This window comes from Chiroxiphia lanceolata, chromosome 7 (genome assembly GCF_009829145.1).
Source record: "Chiroxiphia lanceolata isolate bChiLan1 chromosome 7, bChiLan1.pri, whole genome shotgun sequence".
In the NCBI taxonomy this organism is placed as follows: Eukaryota; Metazoa; Chordata; class Aves; order Passeriformes; family Pipridae; genus Chiroxiphia; species Chiroxiphia lanceolata.
The window spans coordinates 5,462,715-5,484,995 of NC_045643.1; the positions used below are offsets into that span (position 1 = coordinate 5,462,715).

Sequence of the window (22,281 nt, forward strand, 5' to 3'; positions counted from 1 at the left end):
AGAGGAGCAACCTCCTGACACAAATTCATTTGTTTCCCTCCTGCCCTCATTTCTTGTTCCCTTGGGGTTTTTTTGTGGCTTTTTGTTTGTTTGTTTGTTTTTTAGCGAGGTGCAGAAGTACATTTAGTTCCATGGGATCATGATTTCACCAGCATGGATTACGATGGGCTCATAATTTCTGGGGGACCAGGGGATCCCATGAAGGCCCAGGAGGTGATTCAGAATGTCAGAAAGGTACAATGTAATAGCCATACAGTTGTTAATTTGCCTTTTTTTCTAGTACCTGAAATCCAAACAGTTGGTTATATTAGCATGTTATGGGCCAAATGTTGTTCAGTCATTTCAGCTGCCTGGAATATTCCTTGTGTTTGTCCACTGGGAGTTGTCTCTAGCCCAGTAGTTACAACAAGGCTATATAGACCTTTACTGGTGCCTTAAAGTACGCTGTGCTCTTTCAGGACCTTTGGGACATAAGGAAAGAACAGCATTGAATTCAGGGCTCCCACTTGCAATAATGCTGCACACTAAATGGCTGTAATGCGGAGTGTCATTGCTTATTCCCCTCGACTAGTCTGACACCAAGCTGTGCCCTGAGGCTTCCCTCTGAAGCAGGGAAGAGGAGGAAACTTTCCTTCCTAGGCTGTTGCCAAGTCTGTGAGGGAACTAGCATAGTTTATGCTGGTATTGCTGAACAGAGACACTCCAATACCTCTTGAAAACCTTTTCATTTTAGGTTCTGGAGAGTGATCGCCCAGAGCCCCTGTTTGGAATTAGCATGGGGCATCTAATCACTGGAATAGCAGCTGGAGCTACTTCCTACAAGATGCAGATGGCCAACAGGTGTGGCAGCTCTTCTGCTTTCCAGGGCCTAGACAGACCACTTCAGCATTGTGAAAAGCCACAGAGCAGCAGTGCTTTGCTGCTGAACTGCCTTAGCAGCAGCCAGTGTGTCAGTGACATTACTTCTTCATGCAAGCCATTCTCCTCGCCTTTAATTTAAACTACCATGTCATGCAATACTGTTTTTGAGGGTGTTGAAAAGTGGTTTTGAAAGTGTTTGATGTAATTGATTCCCATCAAACTGAAGGATAGCAAAGTTTCCCCTAGGTTTTATTATCTTCTGAATGGCTGCCAGTGTTGAACAGCTACACTTGAACTGCTGTGTACAGCCTCATAGTTACCAGCTCCTCCTAACTGTGACATTTGGACACATCTGGCACTTCTGTTCTCTGATTCTTTTTTTCTTCCAGAGGCCAGAACCAGCCCGTCCTGAATGCAGTGAATGGACAGGCTGTCATCACTGCTCAGAACCACGGCTATGCCATTGACAGCTCTACCCTCTCATCTGGCTGGAAGCCTCTCTTTGTGAATGCCAATGACCAAACCACTGAGGTGAGCTCATGCTTTATTCCAGAGACCTGCACAGAGAAGCCTCCAGTGAGCAAATACTCTCTGGCTTTATTTCACCTTCTGGAAGCTTGCTGTCAGATTACACTTCGTTATCAGGGCTGAATGTGGTAATCTGACCATCTACTTTACTTGGAGCTTGCCTTAAAGCCCACAATGGGTTAGCCTTTACCACTGTTTGCTGTACCAGCCCAAAGTGTAGGATTGTCACAGTGACTCCAAACTCAGTTTAGGTCTGAAACAAAAGAACTAAACCCAACAACCAGAAATCATTGGATTGGACATCTCTATTATGCCAGCTGGGTGTTCATGGGGAATTGATTTGCCATACATGAACCGAAGAATCAGTACAAATTTCGGGCATAAATACAATATTCATTGAAACTCCTTCCCACAAGTCCAACCTCGAATTATGTCATAATTTGGGGGTCAAATATCATCCTGGAGTTCATTCGTGGAGCAAGATCGCCATCTCGAGTTCATTTCTTCTGGGGGGAGCAGTTGTGTCTTCTTTCTTCTAGTACCTACTAGGACACATATATTCATCATTGGTTAAAGATAACTAGAATTTCCTATTAACTTAATCTTTAACTGAATTTACTTCTTAGCAAAACAATCTCATATTGATTAAGTTTCTTGAAGCGTGTAAGCTGATTTCTTACAGGTGTACTTATGGTTCACTCTCTGTTAGTTCCCATAATTTCATCTACATTCTACATCCTGAAACTAATTGTAGTCCTAAAAGAAAAGACAACTACTATGCCAAAAAGCAACTTCCTTAGTTGATTAGGATGCAATTTTTATCTAAGCTAAATCTTCTAATTTCCTAAGTCATTTGAAAATGAGGCCCCCTCTCATTTCAGGTCCACAGCAGTAGTCCCCTTTCATCACTCTGCCCAACCCAGGGCACAGATTAAGCCCCTGTATCAGCAGTTAAAGTGAGTTATGGAAGTCAAGGCTGTGATCAAAAACCTTGAAAAATTTCTACTGTGACAGAACCAGTCAAACTGGGATGATAAAATCATTCATTCCTTAACAGCCTTGTTCCAGGTGATCTTTTCTTGCCAGCTTTTCTTCTCTACCTAGTCCAGGATTGACTCTGGAGGCAGACCAGTGTATCTGCTCTGTTAAATTCTTCCAGATTAGCAGTATTTGCTGTTGCAGTGAAAGTGATATCTCCCCTGTGGCCCTTGTCCATGCACAGCTGAGCCTTAGCAGCAGAGCAAGAGGCTCAGGGGCTCATTGGTGAGACATGGTTTGAAGATTGTGAATAAAAGGGGTGTAAATTTGACAGCCCCTCGAAACATTCCAGTCCTTTGGCCTTCAGTGCTTGCAGAGATAAGATGTGGCTTTCTGTTGGTGTGTTTGCTTGTCAGGAGGTGTCTAAGAGAATCACTTTTATTCCTGCAGGGAATTATGCATGAGACCAGACCAATTTTCACAGCACAGTTCTATCCAGATGCAAATCCTGGGCCGAGGGACACAGAGGTAATGTATGAGGACTGATCTGGGCTTGCTTTCAGATGGTCTGAGGAGTGCAGATATGTATCAGCTGCGGTGAGGAGTCTTTATTTTGGTGATGGTCCTACATCTTGGGTTTGGAAATGTCGGGATCCTAACAGAGGGCCCAATCATGCATAGGCTTGTGTCTGCTTAGCTTGATGTGCAGCTAATTACAATCAGCAGCAAGATGTCTATTGACTTCTGTGTGCTTTGGATCAACGATTCCATTCATATTATGTGTATGCATCGAATCCTGGTGGGATTATCTCTGTGTTGGAAGTTACTGAAGTGCTTAAGCCTCTACAGAGTCAGGCTCAAATCTCTTGCAAAAGAGGTTGCAAAAGGAATAGCATTTTATCTTAACAGAAAAAATACTAGCCAGATGCTTTGTAATAAAATCATTAACTTTCTAACACATTTTAGTTCCACTTTCAAATTTTATAATTACTGTAGAGTTATGTAAATGGATGCATACTTGCTCACTCTGGTTCTCCTAAGTGAAATGAAATTTTAATCCCCAATCTGTGACTTCACACAAAGTCTGTAACAACTGGTTGTGTAGTCATGGAGTATGACTCAGCAGCATCAGGGGATGTGGAAAGCAGAGGAGGCATGTCTGAACATAAATAAGCTATTTAGCATTTCCTGAGAGAGGAAGATGGAAGAATACATAGAAGTGCTTATTTAAATCTTAATTTGATGATGTTGATTAAACCTGCAAATAAATCTCTTGATATCAAGAAGTTTTGTAGCAATCTGATTGACTGGTGAATCTCAGAGAACTCAAAACAACTCTCAGCTGTGTATCTTTTCCAAGTCTGTGCACTCCCACTGCTGGGATGGGTTTGATAACTTAGTGCCTATCCTGATAGGCTTGCAGGACCCATCCATACTCCTTCCACGGATAATTCCCAGGGACTGTGTGGCAAAAGCTCTGCAGGTGTGGGGTCAGGTGGGAAGCCTGTCCCACTGTGTGTAGCTGCCTGCCTTGCCCTGCCTGCCCTGGCTGGAGAATACTTCTGACAGCTGCTCTGGGACCTCCTCTGGAAGGACAACACTGATTTAGCACCACTGATGTTTAGATATCCCTGTTCAGGTCCCTGCTCTGCAGCAGATGCTGTTCTATATGGTTCCCTGAGCTAGTCTAGTGTATGCTCTTCAGTGTTTTAGCTTTTAATGCACGTTCACTTGTTGCACTGCCAGCCACATAGAAGCAAAGCACACAGACATGATTGATGTGTGTTTTCTTCCTGATTATGACCTCCCTTTCTTGAATGCAGCTTTGTCAGAGATGTCAAAGTTGTTAAAAAATTTCAAATAACTATTTTGTCTTCTCAGATGGTGTAAACCTACCTGCTGAAGGCAGCAGAGCAGAGCTGATTGCTCGAGCTCCCAAATGGCCTGTTTTTTCCTTCTTTGCTTGGTATTTATTTAGTTCCACTTTGGTGGTTATTTTTCCATAAACATGTGTTTATTTTTTCTAGTTCCTTTTTGATTCTTTTATTTCCCTGGTTAAGAGTGGGAAAGGCAGTACCATTTCCTCAATTCTGCCCAGGGCTGGAGTGACTGCTTCCAGAGTAGAGGTCAGTATACAGATACTTGTTTATCATGCCTGTCGGTGAGGCTGAGACCTACTTAATTCCTCCTGTACCCACAGCACAAAATGGCACAGAAAACTGGTCATGGAAGTCTGAGGAGGCTTCCCTTATAAAAGTCCTTACAGCTGCTTGTCTCACAGTCATCAGGCCTCTCTTGTGTTATTAAGTCCCTTTTCTTTGAGAAAGTTTTAAGTTCTGATGTTTCATGGATTTTTCTTTGCAGTTCTCCCAAGAAAGGTACTCTCACAGCAGTATAATGAGGTGCCCTGGGATAATCTGGCCATGAGATTTTGTGCCTGTGGTAGAATGTTGATGCTTGGTTGCTAAGCAAATAAATCTGAAATTCCAAGCGTGGGCTGAATTTCATACAGTTTTTCTATCTTAGAAGGCAGCTGGACTTTGTGGGCAGCCAAAGTGAGGCATGGTTATCTATAAGCACATGATACAATTAACATGTTTATTGTATGCCCCATGCATGAATCATGTGTTTCTCTGACGAGATATAGGAGAGAAGTCCAGTGGAAATACTCTTAGAAGTAAAAGTGCAGTGGTTTTGAAAGTGGCTTTTCTTCTTTTTTGAGAACTTATGTTCTGTAATTTGAAACTGTTCATTGCTGCACAGTCTCTCTGTGCATTTCAACATCCACTATGATAGGACTGATTTTTTTCATGCTGTTTTGACTCCTGTAGGTCTCCAAAGTTCTCATTCTAGGATCCGGGGGTCTGTCGATTGGTCAGGCAGGGGAATTTGATTACTCTGGATCCCAGGCTGTAAAAGCCATGAAGGTGAGGAGATACTCTGAAAATACTAACTTCATGTAACCTATTTTCCTTTCTTGCAGCTGAACTGATCTTCCAACTATGGCATCAGTGGGGCAGGGAAGCTGATGAGGATAAATGACTGTAGGGAAATTTAGCCATTTTTTGTTGGTGAACTTGTTGTATGAGTGAAATGAGTTAACCACTCAGAATTATCTACCAAAGAGAGATGTTCTCGAGGTTTCCATTGCAGTCTTTGAGCAGTTTGTTATTTGTGAGTGTGCCTGGTCACTCCAGGCTTCTCAAAGTAAATGGGGATGAAGAGGAGGGATATGCTCAGCTACACCTGAGCTGGAATTACTGGAACTTCCGGGGTGTGTCAGCACATGGCATGGTTGTCATGGGAGAGTGGAAAGCTTAGACAAAATTTATTAAAAAGCCCTGCCATTGAGTCCCGAGGTGCAGAAAGGACTCCCTTTCTTTCTAAACTCCTTCTTGGAGAAGAGTTTAGATGCAGCTGAATCCTCTCTTAGCCTTGGACTGTGTTAATGGTTTAAATGTAAAGGAAATGTAGAGGTATGATTAAACTACTTTGTCCCACAGATTTTAATGATGGCAAAACAGAAATATTTATGTAAATGAATTATTTATTATGACAAACTAACAGGTGAACAGATGGAAGATCTCAATCAGAATTATTTACTCCACAAAATAAACACTAAAAATCTACTGGTGGAGTATAATATAGCATAAAGTATTATGGTGTACTGTAACAAAGCAATTATTGAAGCAGTTACATTAAAGCTAGCAAAAAGAAATGATTATTAAGTAAAGATTTGATGTAACTCACTCATGGGGAGATCTCTTTCTCTCTACCTCAAGGAGTATCCTTGGAGGGTGTCCCCAGCCAAGGGAGGAATCTCCACACGTACACCCCAAGAAGGTTTATGTCAGAAGAGCCTGACTGCATGAGAGGGGACTGGACTTTTATAGTATAAAGTGATTGACTGCTGCAATGCAAAAGATTTTGAACCCCTTATCAAGGCCAGTTTTCTAAATGGTATTTATTTTGAATAGGATGAACTTTTTAAAGGTCATATATGTCAAGTTTTGTTTCCAGAATAGGTCCTAGAAAGGATACTAGGGCAAAAGCTCATGCTAGGAGAAGGTGTGGAAGGGTAAAGTGTACTGTGAGGGGGTTACTGCTGGTAATGTAAGAGTTACCTGGGCCCCCTAGTTCATGTCTAACCTCTTGTGAAGAAGGAGGAGAGCTTGCAGAGGTGTGAAAGTTCCAGAGCAGAAGTAAAAAGGTGAAATTTGAACGAAAGGGTTGCAAGGGCAAACTACAGGTGCAGTAAAATCCAACATCCCAAACAATTGGGCTAGAGGATGTGATATCTTTTTCCCCCACCACTGCCATGAAGACTACGCAGTTTAGGATCATTTGTCTAAATCTGAAATATTTTCCATACAGGTTTTATATCTTCTTTCCCTTCCCTGTTCCACACATTTCCAAGGAAAGTGCTTCAGTGAAAAAAAATCCAATTTTTCACAGGAGAAAAAGGTCAGCAGGAATTTACAGCTGGTTTTTAAGGCAGTATTTTAAGTTAGCGAAGAAAGGAGAAGAAATGTTATCCAACCCCTGAACTGAGCACTCAGAGCTCTGAGTGAGAATCCCACCCCCGGGTGAGCTATTCCTTTGTTCCCCCAAACCAGTGAGACAAACAATCACAAATTTTGAACAAACACAAAAAAGTCCTATGGCATTTTCATGCTTACTGTGTGGTGGGGGAAGACAGCAATTTCTATACTGGTCCCAGCAACACTTCCAATAGCATTTGCTCAAGGGGTGGCTGACTTAATCTGCTGGCCTTGTTCCTGTTTCTTTCTACTCTTTTAAAAATGTTGTCACTGTTCCTGTTTTTAATGGGAATCATTATTGTTTCTTAACCTCCACAACTTCTATATAGCAAATGTTTCTCTTGAAATGTATTTTGCATCTATAATTAGCATTGTTTGCAAATGATGTGTTTGTTTGTAGTTTATTGCCTTACAAGAAGTTGATAAAGATTAGAATGAGTTCCCTTAAAAAAATGAGGTTGCAGCCTTTGGACTTTCCAGTCCACCTTTTCAACAAAGCAGTAAATCATTATTCTGTATCTGCTTGTGGTTGACATGTGTTTTTTTTTTAAGCTTGGCCACACTCATCATTATTAGCAAAACTTGGTTGGCTTCCTCGTTACGTGCTAATATTTCAAGAGGGAGGAGAGTTGATCTGCCCAGCTCTGACTCAGATTTTTCTATTAATGAGCAAACTGTAGTGAACTTCTGTCTGTAGCCAAAAGAGTGGCAAAAGTCCCACTGGTATAGCAGGAAACAGATACTCTTTATTATCACTCTATCTCAGTTTCTTATCTGTGACAGAGAAAAAGCAGAGTAAAGTTTTCACTAACCTTTGTCTTGCATATAGAGGCAGAGCTTGTCTTTTAATATGTGCAATATCAAATAAAAAAGTTACAGGACAAGATTTTTAAAGTCATAACAGCAGGAAAATTAAAGCATCTTTATGGAAAGTCAAAGCAAAAAATGTATTTTTGTTACTGTTACTAGTTGGTACAAAAAAATCTGAGAACTACCTGGTTACCCATGATCAAAGACCTACTGCTTGCCAAGAAAAGATTGCCTTTAGAATTAAATTTTTTGCTTTGGCATTTTTAATCTGACTTCCAACAGAAGACAGATGTGATTATGCTGGACTTTGTTCCTGTCTCCTTTGTGTAAGTCCTAAATGTGGTAAACAATTTTGACTGAATTTCTGAAATGGTTGGGAATGTCCATTTCCTCAAGATTCACAAAGAGACAGTGGCACAAAAGTAAAGAATTGGCATTAGTTCAGCCTCGTGTGAGAGACCAGAAATCTCTTATGGGACAGGACATAATGGATGAGACTTTTTTAATTCTGCTGTTGCTAAACTGCTTGTTGAACCCCATCTCTTGCTGCGGCTGTCAGCTTTTTTTATGCCTATTTTTAATGCAAATTTTAATTTTTCAGGAAGAAAATGTGAAAATTGTCCTCATGAATCCCAATATTGCTTCAGTGCAGACCAATGAGACTGGCTTAAAGCAGGCTGATGCTGTCTACTTCCTCCCCATCACTCCACAGTTTGTCATAGAGGTCATCAAGGCTGAGCGTCCCGATGGAATAATTCTGGGCATGGGTGGCCAGACTGCTCTCAACTGTGGTGAGTGTGATACAGATGCCTTGGCACTCCTTGCAGGCAGACTCATAATTTTTGCCAAATAACAAGTAAAGTAATAAAGGACAGGACCAGAAGAAATGGCTTCCAGTCACACCAGGGGAGGTTTAGATTGGATATCAGGAAAAATTTCTTCACTGAAAGGGTGGTCAGGCATTGGAACAGGCTGGAAGTGTTCAAAAGGCGTGTGGATGTGGCACCTGGGGACATGGTTTAGTGGTGAACGTGGTGGTGCTGGGTTAAAGGTTGGATTCGATGATCTTAGAGGTCTTTCCCAACCTTAATGATTCTATGATCCTGCCACATGTTCAGCAGAGTTTATTTGTGCAGGCATGCAAGACCCACATGCCTCATACATTGCTTGGGTTACTGAGAGATACAGGCAGAGGCCTGGGGAGAGTGAGTCACTGCTAAGCTGTGGACATAACATCTAATTGCTGGGTTTGAAATAATTAATATGTCCTGGTTTTCAGGACATATTAATTAAAATAATTAATTAAATTAAATTAAAAATAATTAATTAAAATTAATAAATTATTAATTAGAAATAATTAATATGTCCTGGTTTTCAGCTTAATTCTTAGTTATTGTAGTTGGATTTGGGATATTCAGACCAACTTGAAGCAGAGATCAAAAGGAAAATTTACCTTCATTTAACTTCTTGGACCAGTACTCATCTGTGCAACTCTGCTCTGTGTTGCAGATGATGGCCAAGCAGTAACTGTACTAATATCTTATACTAATATCCCTCACCGATTTGAGGACAGAACATTTCATGGTATGGTTTTGAGATCTAATACTGAAAAAGAATAATAAAATTAGCTGTTGATGAGGCCAGACAAGTTGTCAGCTAGTCAGATATCTTTTGAATACTTTCTTCTGTCTAAGTTTTCTAAGCTTTCTGGATTCTTTACTGTGAGGGTTGTAAGGCACTGGAACAGGTTGCCCAGATAAGTTGTGGATGCCCCATCCTTGGAAGTGTTCCAGGCCAGGTTGGATGGGACTTGGAGCAACCTGGTCTAGTGAAAGGTGCCTATGGCAAGGGAGTGAAATGAGATGATCTTTAAGGTCCCTTCCTTCTACTATCAATCCTCAAAACTGTGTCTTTGTTTACTCTGCAGGAGTGAAACTCTTCAAGCAAGGAGTCCTGCAGCAGTATGGTGTGAAGGTTCTAGGTACATCAGTTGAAGCCATCATGGCTACAGAGGATAGAAAGCTCTTTTCTGATAAACTGACTGAGCTAAATGAAAAGATTGCTCCTAGCTTTGCAGTGGAATCGGTAAATCAGATAATTTTGAAGATGTGATTACTATTACTGTTACCTATTTGAGTTAGTAAAAGTATTTTTGGTTTTGTTGAGTGAAAACTGAATGCAGCTGTGGATAGTGTAGTGTGTATGCCTGCATCATCACTCCTCAGGAATTGCTGGTGGGTCACTGATTTAAAATGAGTGAAAGTGCAATTAAGCTCTTGAAAAGCCTAAGCTAATTTACTCATTGACAAGAAAAGTAAATTTGGTTGGAGTGACTCCTGTGCTGCAGCACAAAAGTCTGTAAGATGTTGGAGGTACTTTTCTTTTTTTTAAATCTTGCACAAGCTGTTTAGACTTCAGTGTTTAGGTCCTCAAAATCAGCAGTATTGAAATATTTCTTGAGGATGGGAGTATGAAAATAAAAAATTGGTTCATGGAAAGTCCATTGGAGTTTGGAGAAAACCAAACAGGTCTTAAACCAGGATGTCTGTTGGAGGGATTATTTCATGCTAAAGTCTCTGGAGATAGACCTGGTAAGGAAAGTGGAAATGTCTATGGAAAGTCAGCAAGGAATTCCACACATAGCTAAAGACAGAAGTTACCTCCTGGGGTGCAGTTTTCTGCTGCTTGTCAGAACAAAGTAATATTGCAAAGCCAACTTTTATTATTTTCATTTTACCTTCGGACAGTTTAGTGTCTTACTGATGGGATTTCCAGGTAACCGTGTAACCAGAGTTGAAGACTTTATTCATCTGAATTTTTCTCTCTCTCTGAAATGTATTCCTCTCTCCTTTAAGGTTGAAGAGGCTCTGAAGGCAGCTGAAAACATTTGCTTCCCAGTCATGATACGTTCTGCCTATGCCCTTGGTGGTTTGGGGTCAGGCATATGTCCTGATAAGGAAAGTTTGCTGGACCTTGGTACAAAGGTATGTCTGGAATTGCAAGCTCTGGGAATAGAACTGAACATGTGATTTTCTTAGCTACTCTTCTAATAGTCACAGGGACTGGAACTGTACATACCCTACCTTTCGCCTTACTTGTAAAATGTTGCCCTGATTGTGCTTTTCATAATCTGCTGCCTGCTTTTCCTAATTCTTATTGAGTTGGGTAGTGAAAATGGCTAAATGACAGATCTGTTAAATTCACAACAAACAGTCATAATTTGAGCAAGTTTTTTCAGCAGTTTTGGTCTGAAATGAAACATACTGGCCTAAATTCACTGACTTTCATGAGTAAATGGCACATGAATGAGGTCAAGGAAGGTGAAACATTTGAAATGCTGAGTGATAATGTAGTCTCAGGGACAGGAGAGCTGGGAGCCTTGGGTCTCTACTGTATTTCTGTCTAAATATGGTATTTTTGCTAGGTTAAAAGCTCATGTAGAGATTTAAAAGGATGCCACTTCATAATTTGACATCTACTGCCCATCTCTGGTTATGAGGACAGCTCTTTTTCTGTAGGAAATCCAAGATTGTTGTTTAAAAATTTGCTGTGAACAGTAAACAGATAATTGGGGAAAACAAATCAAAAGCTTTTTTCCTTGACAAAACCGCAGAATTTTAGGGAAAAAATCTACCCACGAGGCTCTAAAGTTACTGTGTTTGTCTTTTCCTGGTTTGCTGAGCCTCTTAATCTTTCATGTGTTGCTCAAAAGGAATACTGCTGATGCGAAAATGACTTTTCTGGCTTTGTTTAGAGAAAGCAAAAATTCACCCAAAAACCCTGGGAGTTCAGCTGTCTGAAAGGTTTATATAAAAACAGTTTTTCATTGGGAAACTCCCTGGTTTTAATCAGCAAGTCTTGGTGTTTTTTAAAAAAAGTGAGTCTGCTGCCTACCAGCATCCCCAGATTCCTGTCTGTAATGCTGCTCTCCAGCTGCTCCTCTCCCCATTTATACTTGTGCCGGGCTTACTTCATCCTAGGTGCAAAATCTGACACTTCTACTTGTTATTTGTCTTCCTATTAATCATAGCCTCATGCTCCAGTTGATCAGGATCTGTCTTGCAAGGCCTCTTGTCCCTCGGAGAGTGAACAGCTCCTTCCAGTTCAGTACCAATATTTCAAAATTTACAGTGAAAACCAATGTGACTTTTGTTGAATTAAATTTGGATGCTCATTTTCACAACCCAGCAGAAACTCTGTTCTTTTCCATTATGAAGATGATCTGTAGTAATTCAATGAACTGGCTTTTCAGGCACTGGGTTCTGAATTGTTCATAGTTCAGATAACTGAACACAGCTAGTTCAGGTAACCTGACCTTTACTTCGTGTCTCCCAAGCCTGCTCATTGAGTGGGAAAAGACAGACACCGGAACAGTGAGGATTGTTTTACAGGTGTGGTTGAGCGTCCCTGCTACATCACCACAAACTCGGTGCCTGCTTAGGCTGGGTGTGGAATACCATTCTTCAAACTACTTTTCTTTTTGTTATGTGTGATTTTGGCAACTGAGCTAAGGGCAACATTTGAATTACTGCTTGATTTAATGACAGAGGGGACCAGACTGAAGACCCAATTAATGGGCAGCACTAAAACAAGAAGCTGTGCTAAAGGATGGATTGACAGTGTGCCCATTACTTTTTAGGATTTTAAATACAAATTGATTAATATTTTCTATCTGCTAATATTAAGACCATTTATTCCCTTAGATTATGCTCATTTACCAACAAACTGTATTATTCATTTTTGACTCATGCACTGAGGAGTGCTTTCAAGATTAGTTTAAGAATAAATCACAACCCTTGCCTCTGGTTAGTGTGCCAATGATAAGCAGCATTATTAGTGCTATTAACTGCGTAGTGTTTGCTGGCACCCACACTCCCCGTTACTCTGTCATTTCTGCTGTGTTCTCCTACTGAAGTCCCTGGGGCTGCCCACATAAAAGCTTGTGTCTGTTGCATGATTGAAGCATTAGATGTTTTTATATTCCTATTTGTTATTTATATGCCACTGCAAGCACACATGCCACCTTTTTTTTCCCCATCATATCACATAACTATTTTCTGTGACTTTCAAATGAAACTGAAGCAATTAAAAAAAACCAACCAAACAAAGAAATATAGAGTGCTTGTTATCAATGGTATGAACTTTACATCTTTCAATTTTCTGGTTGGTCTGGGGTGTCTGGAGATAAGTCATAGAAGTCTTAAATATAGAATATGTTCTAATAAGGGTTTTGGTGGTTTTTTGTGGGGGAGAGCTTTTTGTTTGTTTGTTTTGTTGTTATTTGTTTTGTTTTGTTGGTGGTTTTTTTTTGTTTGGTTGGGTTTTTTTGCTGTTTATTTTCCTTGAACTATTCCCAGGCATTTGCAATGACTAACCAAATTCTGGTGGAAAAGTCCGTCGTTGGCTGGAAGGAGATAGAATATGAAATTGTGAGAGATGCTGCTGATAACTGTATTGCTGTCTGCAATATGGAAAACATTGATGCTATGGGAGTCCACACAGGTATGCTTGGGCACATGGTGGCTCACTAGAAATGGCTCATTAACTTTTTTTATGTAGTGCCCTTCTGCCTGCTATTATTGACGCAGTTTTGTTATTGATGAAGTGAGCTCTAGAAACACTCTTCTGGTCTTGGATAAAGCCGGCTAGGGTGTGAAACAGATATTTTTAAGCTAAACCCACCTGATTTCTAGCAGTGGGTTGGCAAAGTCAGTGATCTGTGAGGCCAGGATTTACTGCTGCTGAGCTGCTTCTCATTTTCCTTCACTTCTACATTATGACAAACAGGAGATTCTGTTGTAGTGGCTCCAAGCCAGACACTCACTAATGAGGAGTTTCAGATGCTGAGGGATCGTGCCATCAAAGTTGTCCGACATTTGGATATTGTGGGAGAGTGTAATATCCAGTTTGCTCTTCATCCAACTTCCCTGGAGTACTACATTATTGAAGTTAATGCCAGACTCTCGAGAAGTTCAGCTTTGGCCTCCAAGGCGACAGGGTAAGATTATTTAAAAAACCCCACATGCTAAAGAAAAACAAATGAATAAACAAAAATGAGGGGAGCAGAACAAAAAGAGGGCATTTCAGTAATGCTTCGAATCTATGTATTATTTAGTATGTGACAGCTACAAGAAGAGTTCCTGCATCTGCTCTCCATGCAGTTAAAACATGGAGGCTAAATTTTCATCAAGGAAGACTGAAATTGGCTCAGGGAGAACTCTGGAGTGGTCAGGTCAGTAAGGAGCAGGTTTCTGTATGGGAAGCTTCTAAAGCAGTTCTTGTCAGCACCTGCTAGGGTTGACCTTTGGAGAGCCAGTCCTACTGGGAGATGGGGGAAGGGGTTAGTGAGCTCTCCGGGTCTATTCCACCCTGCTGATTCTTGTACTACAAATGGGAAAACTCCCAGGAGGTGTGCGTGGGGAGGGAAGCTAATAGCTGCCTTACAAAGCATATACACTGTATCCATATGTTGGCTGCAAATCACCTCTGGAACCCAGAGGACACGGTTACTGATGAGCTGTCTGTCAGATTGATGCAAATGGCACTGCTAGCTTCCTTTGTTTTGTTGGCTAATCATAAACTAATCAAGATAAGGGTGGTCAGAGCAGCCTGTTTAAAAATTGGCTTCTTAATTGCACTTTGCAGATACTGTTGAGAGACACAAATTAATCTCTAATTTGCAGTTCTCAGAGGCTCTTGTGGTTGTTGAAGAGCCGTAGCAGGCTGGAGATGAGCCATAATGCTGGGCAGTGGGTGTTCGATTGTTTCCTTTTTAGATGACAGACTTGCAGCAAAACATATCTGTGAGTGTGGGCTTACTGTGGGTGTTACAGGCACTGAAAGTGGTGTCTTTGTGGATAAAAAAGCGAGGCCCAGATCGAAGGAGGTGAATCTGCAGTGTGTTGATGCAGGAGGCTGGATGGGTCATGCTGTGCTTGAGCACAGGAACCTTCCACTGTATTGAGGAGGGACAATCACTTCACATCTGTTTAATTGGATCCACTCCTGGGATTTGCAAGAGCAAAGTACTTCCTTCTCTACTGTTCTCTACTTCTCCTCTATGGCAGGTATCCATTAGCCTTCATTGCTGCCAAAATTGCCCTGGGGATTCCCTTGCCAGAAATCAAGAACGTTGTGACAGGAAAAACCTCTGCCTGTTTTGAGCCCAGCCTCGATTACATTGTTACCAAAATACCCCTCTGGGATTTGGACCGTTTTCAACATACATCCAGCCGGATTGGAAGCTCCATGAAGAGTGTGGGGGAGGTGAGTGCAAGACTCTCCCCTTCCCTTTCATTCCACCACTTGGGAAAGTCATTTCTCTTTCTTGGAAACCCTCAGAATATCTGTCTTCAAGGACCTAATAAATTTGAGGGTATTTATTCAGCTCAAACAATTTTTATCCAGTACTATAATTAATTAAAATGAGTTAGGACTGTGTAATCTTGGTTATCCCAGTGTGGATTCGTAAATGGTTTGACTCCTAAGGGAAGAGATCACTATGGATTACCTGAGATTGACTTCATTCTTAACACTTACTCCAGGGCTCTGAGAGTAATTTTTTAGTTTGAGGCTGTGTAGTGGTGGTTAATTAGAGTAAAACTTCACAAGTTGTAGTCTGTTAAGATTTTCAGTGATGCCCATGAGCCACAGCTCTCAGTTGTTCCCAAGTTATTTGTCCTCTGTGTTAAAACCATATGCCAAATCTCAGCCTACTTCTGCTCTTCAAATCTAAACAGAACCTGTAATCTTGCTCTGAAGTTTTGACTTCTCTTGGTGGTTAAGTCTCTTACATCAGAATTTAAGGTGTCTGGACAACTACAGTATTTTCAGACCAAGTTTTAAGAGGAGAGAAATGAAGCAAAATGGGTAAATTAATCACTTAATTAGTTAATTACCTATCAGCTACCAAAGCAAAATAATGAACTGTGTATTTTTTCAATTGCCTTTCTTTCCTAATGCTTTTCAAGTTGCTATTTTATTAAATTATTTTGACATGTAAGATCACCCTTACATCATTGTTGTCATGAGACAACAAGCCTTTATCAGTACTGGAAGAATTAATGAGAATTTGATTTTCATTGGCAGTTTTGGCTTTTTATGGCAATGAGGTGATTTTTTTGTTTTGTTTTGGTTTGGTTTTTTTTTGGTTTGTTTGTTTGTTTGTTTGTTTTGTTTTGTTTTGAGTGAGTTGATGCTTCCTGATATTAACCCTCTCTGCCCAGGCGTTTGGGGCCGTTCTGTAGAGCTGGAGTTCCTAAATACAGTTGCTTTGTGCACTATCAGCTGTAAACACTTGCTGGCCATACACATTTGCAGCAGGAAGCATCAAGTCCTTCCAGTGCTCATATGTCACAGAACTGCCTGAACCTGTGTCCTTCTCCAGGCAGGATGCTGGGTAAAGGCAAGAGGGAGATATAGGAAGAGTCAGTGCTGTAATGGTGCAGGGTGAACTGAAGCAGGGAAGGAGAAGCTTAAGGGATGCAGTTTGCAGCTGGCAGAGGTACTGAGCAGAAAGGTTAGTCTGCAGAACCTGTGAGCAGGAGGGGGAGTCCTTGAAGCAAAGATTTTCTTGCCACTATGTCTCTATTAGTTGGCACAGTCATCTCCCCAGGCCTGAACTTGAAGCCAGATCACAGCACCTACTGCACTTTTATTAACTGAACAGCATGGCCTGGCCTGGCTTTTCCTGAGTTCTGTTGTGCTGGGCAGTGGGCCTGGAGCTGTGAGAAAAGAGAAAACAATTGTGTTTTTTCTTCTGACATTTTTCAGCATTGTGTTTGAGAAGATTTTTATGCTGTTAGGGTTTGACTGCAATGGGAAATAAAAATTTAGAAGTTTGAGAAAGGGTTCTGTTACCTTGCAGATTTCCAGAGAGAAAGGCTTGTTTTCTTATTAGATGTGATGTCAAGACTGAAGGAGGGAAGCCCCAGTGCTGCTATGCCAAGGAGGAGTAACCCTTTAAGAGAACCCTCACAGGGGAGAGTTACTGTTAAATGTAATTTGAAGGAAGAGGAGCAGATTTCTCCTGAACCTTAAAATTCCCACAGTAAGTTTCTATCTCTAACAGGTTGTTAAACAGAAATATCGTTCTGTATTACTATACCCATGCTGCTAGATAATGGCTCTCTCTACTGAAGTGCTTCAAAGCAATTTAGAGAGGAGAGCAGTGGCTTCCTGTATTTTACAGACAGGGAGACAGAAGCAGAAAGGAGTCACTTCTCCGGAACTCCCCATTGATAAAGTGGGCAGAGTCAGACCTAGAAGTGGGACTCCCAAGGCTCAATCAGCTGCATCTATCTTAAAGCCATCAGGACTGTCTTATGGAGGAGTCCACAGTCTGTCATCTTTCCATACCTGTGCCTTCATGGTTTCAACTTGCACTCCTCTGTTACTGAGGGCACAGCTCAGTGTAGGTAACGTGGAAGTGCTCTCCTTTGCAGGTCATGGCTATTGGACGCACTTTTGAAGAGAGCTTTCAAAAGGCCCTGAGGATGTGCCACCCCTCAGTAGATGGCTTCACTTCACGTCTGCCTATGAATAAAGTCTGGCCAGCCATCGTAGATCTCCAGAAGGAGCTTTCTGAGCCAACCAGCACTCGAATATATGCAATAGCCAAGGTAACAAGAGATAAAAAGGCCTTGACCTTTGTCTCTTGAATTATAGCTACCAGGTTGGGTCAACTGAGGTCACAGTTTACTTCACCCCCTTGCTTCCCTCTGCCAAGCACACTGGCATCCTATCCCTGTATAGGATCCGTGGTGATGCTTCCTTCATCTTCCATGTTCAGGTAATGTGTTTGCCTTTTGGTGGCTCATTGCATTCAGGTGCATTCCTGTCTCCTGATACCTCAGTTTGTAGCTGAGCACTGATGGAGACCTGGATCACTTTCCTTTCCTATAATATTATATTTGTTGGGTAAACATTGGCTAATGTTCGGCCCTCTGATTTATACCAGTGTAAGTGCCAGTCAAAACTGGCCAGTTTTGCAGATTTCAAAGGATTAAATGAAGATCTTTTTGAGAACTGAAACAAAGGATGATAAAGAATAGCAAGCTGCAGTCTGGGAGAGCACTGTCTATTTGCAATGATCGCATTTGTATAGGCTTGAAACTAAAAAACTACACAACTGTATGTTTAATTTCACAGACAATAAATCCTCTGTTCTTTGAAAGAGGCTTAACTTCCCATAGCATTCTTTTAATCCCTCTCCTGTCACACAGGTCAAATCACTTCAGCCTTCAAGGTGTCTGGGTAATGGGGAGTGCTATTGTAAGGGGACCTAGGGTGTGAAATTATTTCTTCCTTTGTCTCCTCAGTGTTTGCCTGTATATATCAGATGATAAATGTGGGGTTAGTCACATTAGAAGGTAGGTGTGATTTCACATTAGGTTTTGCTGCAGCTAACTTGTCCATCTGTCCATACCCTCTATGGAGAGGAGGGCACAGCTGTCTTTTATAGCTCCTACTTACCTTTTGGTTTGTGTTTTTTAAGAGTGCAGCAAACTTTCCTGGCAAATTACTCTTTTTTCTGCCTCTGACTTTGTGTGGTGGAATCTGTAAGCCCTTTGTGCTCATGTGTAGATACATCTCCTTACATTTCCCCATGAGGGTGACCAGCTGAGGCTGTGCTGTGTTTGCTGGGTTGTCACGTAGCTGTTCCTCTTATAAATGGCCTGAACGAAAAGCACAAGATGTTCTATAAATGTGTGGCTTGTCCAGCAATTGACTCCTGCTTTTCAAGCTGGGGAAGTGTGTATCTTCATCTTTCAGCAGCTGTGTTTGGTCTTTATTATAGCTTTTTCTCGTGACTGAGAGAAAAATCTTGCTGCTTGTCTCTCTGAGTGGCTTAGAGAGGTTTTATGAAACGTTAATCTTAGCTACATGTCAACAGAGGAGATGTGGGGAGAGGAAGGTGAGTTTGGGTCCTACTGAACACTAGGTGTTCCCAGCTGCTGACATTTTCACTGGGAGCTGTTGTCAAAAGCAAGATCAAAGTCTTAATCCCTCCCTATAAAAGAGCTGCCTCTGCCCAATACAGTGCACTAATTCATCCCCATTAATAACTGAGGCAAGCTATATGAGCAAGAGATGCTTCTGGCAGCTGGGGCTGCTTGCTTGAAAATTCCTTTCCTGCTTGCTGACTTTTAAAAGCCAACACTTATTCTCCATTAGCCATCAGCTTTGTTTGGAAAAGGATGTAGCTTCATTGTATGTTATATGTCTTCTCCTCCCTCCCAAACCCCACTAGTTGGCCCTCCAAGGCTTTTTACTTATTCTCTCTCCTTTGTCTGTTGGATGATGAGAACAGTTAGTGTTCAGGTGCAAGGGAAGGGAGTTCAGCTACCATTCAGAGCTGTTGCTGTTGTGGTGGGGCTCCCTGTGGTCATGTAAAAGAAGGCACTGTGAGAGAGGCTGACATAGATGAGACTTGCTCCTTGGCCAGAGTAGCCAAAGGCTTCAGGGATGGAACAGGCTGCTGAGCAGGGATGCTCAGGTTGTGTCAGGTCTCTCCTGCTCCTCTTAAAATTGTATAGAGTTAGTCTCATGCTTCCATGGTATGTTTAAGCTATACTCTTGCATGTAGGTTTGAATACAAGTACTGTCCAGGCCTCTGATCAAATCCTACACGGATTTTCTGCCTGGAAACCTGATCTGCCCCTGTAGTGTGCTGATTGGGATCAAGAAATGTCTGCAAACTCATTCTTCTCTTCCAGTCTCCAGATTCATGCCACAGGGGTGAAGGTTTTCTCTACCCCTCCTCTGACTAACAAGTGGAAGGAATGTGATTTTTTTTAGTTACCTTTGGAGATCGTAGGACTTTTAAATAAAGTGCCCTAAGCAGGCTGAGAGTATGTGGTCATGCTTCCTGTGTGTATGTGTGGCTCAGGGACCACTGACTGAGTTTGGAGGTCCTCAAGATGTGCAAGTCTGCATGTGTTTTGTGAAAACAGATAGACGGAAAAAAGGCCTGTTCACATCACACTGCCGTGGCAGTGTGACCTCACCCTCCAAGCATGAGGGAATCAGGAGGGGAGGAGCCCTTTACCAGTTCCCGCATATTAGAAATGAGTGAGAAGCCCAGCTTTGTTATTGCCAGTGCTCTGGGTCTGCTGAGAGGGCCTCAGGCTTCTCATTGCAGGCATTGGAAAGAGCGATGGCTGTTGGGTGCCAGCTGCCAGCTGAAGGCTCTGTGTGTGACTGGTTACTCTGAAGGAGCAAAATATGCATTAGAGGTTTTCAGCATTGCTTTTGACTGTGTGGTGACAGGGCAACATTGTGCCCAAGCTTGGTAACTCAGAGCAATAATGCTGGGGTGTAGTGGGCCAAGCTCACGCCCAGATAAACGCTGGAGTTTTCTTCAGTGGCAATTGCTCTGGCTTTGTAACAGTGATGCTGCCCTGTAAGAAAACAATTAAGTGTGGTAACAGTTAATAAGCCTGGTTACTTCAGCTCAGCAAAGATATTGTGCTGGCATTATCATTATGGTTGATTATAGTTGTTTTATCAGGAAAATTATAACTGTACACCACTGGTGAGACCCAAGAAATTGCATTGATAGAAGATATATTATACTGAGGGGCTCTCCAGCATATTCCTTTATGGTGTTTTGTTTGGTTTGGGTTTTTTTAGTAAATATTATGGTGTTTTGCAATTCATTGTCTCATGAATAATACCTCTGTGGGGTTCCTTTTTACCCCATGGCTGCAAATGATTGGTTTAAAAAAACCCCATCAATAACCCCAGGAAGATATCTGGACATTCCTGTTTAACATTTCCAGCTAGTAGGAGGTTGATGGTGAGCCTGAGATTTAGGCAACTTGAATGGTAAAAGGTTCAGATGAGAAGTCGGTGCTGCAGTCTGAATGTGCCTCCCTGTAGTTAACTAAGGCATGTACTCAGTGGCCACCCAGCCTTATTGCCATTGGTTTGTCTCATGCTGGTTCTGTAAAAACCGAATTACCTCTCTCTCACTTAAACAGAAGCCAGCCTTTGGTACCAAAGTGGATGGTGCCTCCCTACACTGCTTGAGTGACATAGTTTCTGTTGCTGCAGGAGACGGGGTTGTGAGGGAGATGAACCTTTGATTTGTACAGCTTAATCTACAGAACCTTTTGTTCTTTATGCTATATAGTTGCTGCTACCTATTTGTAGGCTAAATCTATATTTGTGCAGCATGTATTAAAGGGGCTGTTTGGTGCTGTCCTGTTTTTGGCAGGCCTTGGATAACAAAGTCCCTGTGGATGTCATTCACAAACTCACGGCCATTGACAAGTGGTTCCTGTATAAGATGCACAGCATTGTGAACGTGGAGAAGATCTTGAAGGAAGTGAACAGGTAAAAAAAGCCAACAGCCTTGTCCTAGGACACAACAGTCCTTCTGGGAATCCTTCTGCTGGAAAACCTATGGTAAGCACAGATGCAGTCAATGCTGGGAAGTTTATTCCAGTGCTTGGAGTAAGCAGCGGTGTCTTAAAACCCACTTTACTGCCTCACGCAGTCAGCAGAAATTTCTGAACACACTCTTTTTGGTAAAATAAATCTGTTGTGTACTTGGGCATCTTGACTGTTCTCAGGATTATGGAAGTTACAGTTTATTTTGGAAAACGGTCATTGTATCTCTGAGGCTAAGGCTGGGACTGTGAATGGCCTGCAAAGAGTAACAGTGTGCTGCACTCATGTGCCTAGGACAGAGTTAGCCTTCAAACTCAGGACTTGTCCTGACTTATTGCACCTGGGGGCCACATACCCTGCATTTTATTTCCAGTCTGGCCTATTGATTTTTAAGCTTTTCTGCCTTGCCGTGATCATATAGTATGCGACACTTTTGTACCACACTTTCAAACATCTATAGTTCCCAACATATTTAAATATAAATCTTCTTTCTTCAAGAAGAATGATCATATAAAAGCAAACAGGAAAGATAGCAGTAAATTAAAGTATTTCAGTTCAGCCTCTTGCTGACTTGAGCTTTCCCTTCACGGTTTACAAGGCTGGAAGAGCCTCCTTGCTGAGTTATTGGCTGTGTGTTGGTGGCTTCTCTGCCTCTGGTACCCGTTGTACTCACACGTGTCACCACATGGTGGCACTGGGAGCGCACCAGAGCAAGTCCATTAGTTCACCTGCTGTCGTCTGCATTTTGACCAGCTGCACGGTTTTAATTGAGCAGCCCTTGTTCTCCCTTGTCCTCTGGAACAAGCTGGATCTGGAGCTAAACAAAAATAAATGTGGAGGGAGATGTTGAAGATAAGGAGTAGCTTGATTATTTGCAGAAATCTTTTATTTGACTGCGCAAGTTTTTGCCCTCTAACATCTGTGTTGCACTGCATTTGTCTGTAGCCCCTTAAATATATATGTGCAGCTCCTGAGGAAGCAAAACAACATGTCGAGAATCAGTTTGAGTTCCTCACTATTGGAGTGATGTGCTCTGGGATGAGGCACTTGGGATCCCAGAAGCTGACCCTATGCTCAGCTGGTATAAATCCAGCATCACTCTATAGAAGCTAATCTTGCCAAACTGTCTTGTGTCCCTGAGGTCGCTTTCCCTTTCTCTGCAGTGGGT

At 41.8% G+C, this 22,281-nt stretch overlaps 1 protein-coding gene across 13 annotated transcripts in view; it reads left to right on the forward strand.

Moving 5' to 3' along the window:
• CPS1 (carbamoyl-phosphate synthase 1) overlaps positions 1-22,281 on the forward strand; it is a 337,480-nt gene that overhangs the window by 96,766 nt on the left and 218,433 nt on the right. For all 13 annotated transcript variants that reach the window (XR_004358089.1, XR_004358088.1, XR_004358090.1 and 10 more), the window contains 14 exons: positions 106-234; positions 734-840; positions 1,251-1,392; positions 2,818-2,895; positions 4,395-4,493; positions 5,199-5,294; positions 8,320-8,509; positions 9,646-9,803; positions 10,574-10,702; positions 13,076-13,220; positions 13,506-13,716; positions 14,786-14,984; positions 17,162-17,338; positions 20,938-21,056. Coding sequence is in view for 8 of the 13 variants with exons in the window: in XM_032693562.1 (XP_032549453.1) it covers positions 106-234; positions 734-840; positions 1,251-1,392; positions 2,818-2,895; positions 4,395-4,493; positions 5,199-5,294; positions 8,320-8,509; positions 9,646-9,803; positions 10,574-10,702; positions 13,076-13,220; positions 13,506-13,716; positions 14,786-14,984; positions 17,162-17,338; positions 20,938-21,056 (1,979 nt within the window). In the remaining 5 variants the exon portion in view is untranslated. The remainder of the gene's footprint in view (positions 1-105; positions 235-733; positions 841-1,250; positions 1,393-2,817; positions 2,896-4,394; positions 4,494-5,198; positions 5,295-8,319; positions 8,510-9,645; positions 9,804-10,573; positions 10,703-13,075; positions 13,221-13,505; positions 13,717-14,785; positions 14,985-17,161; positions 17,339-20,937; positions 21,057-22,281) is intronic.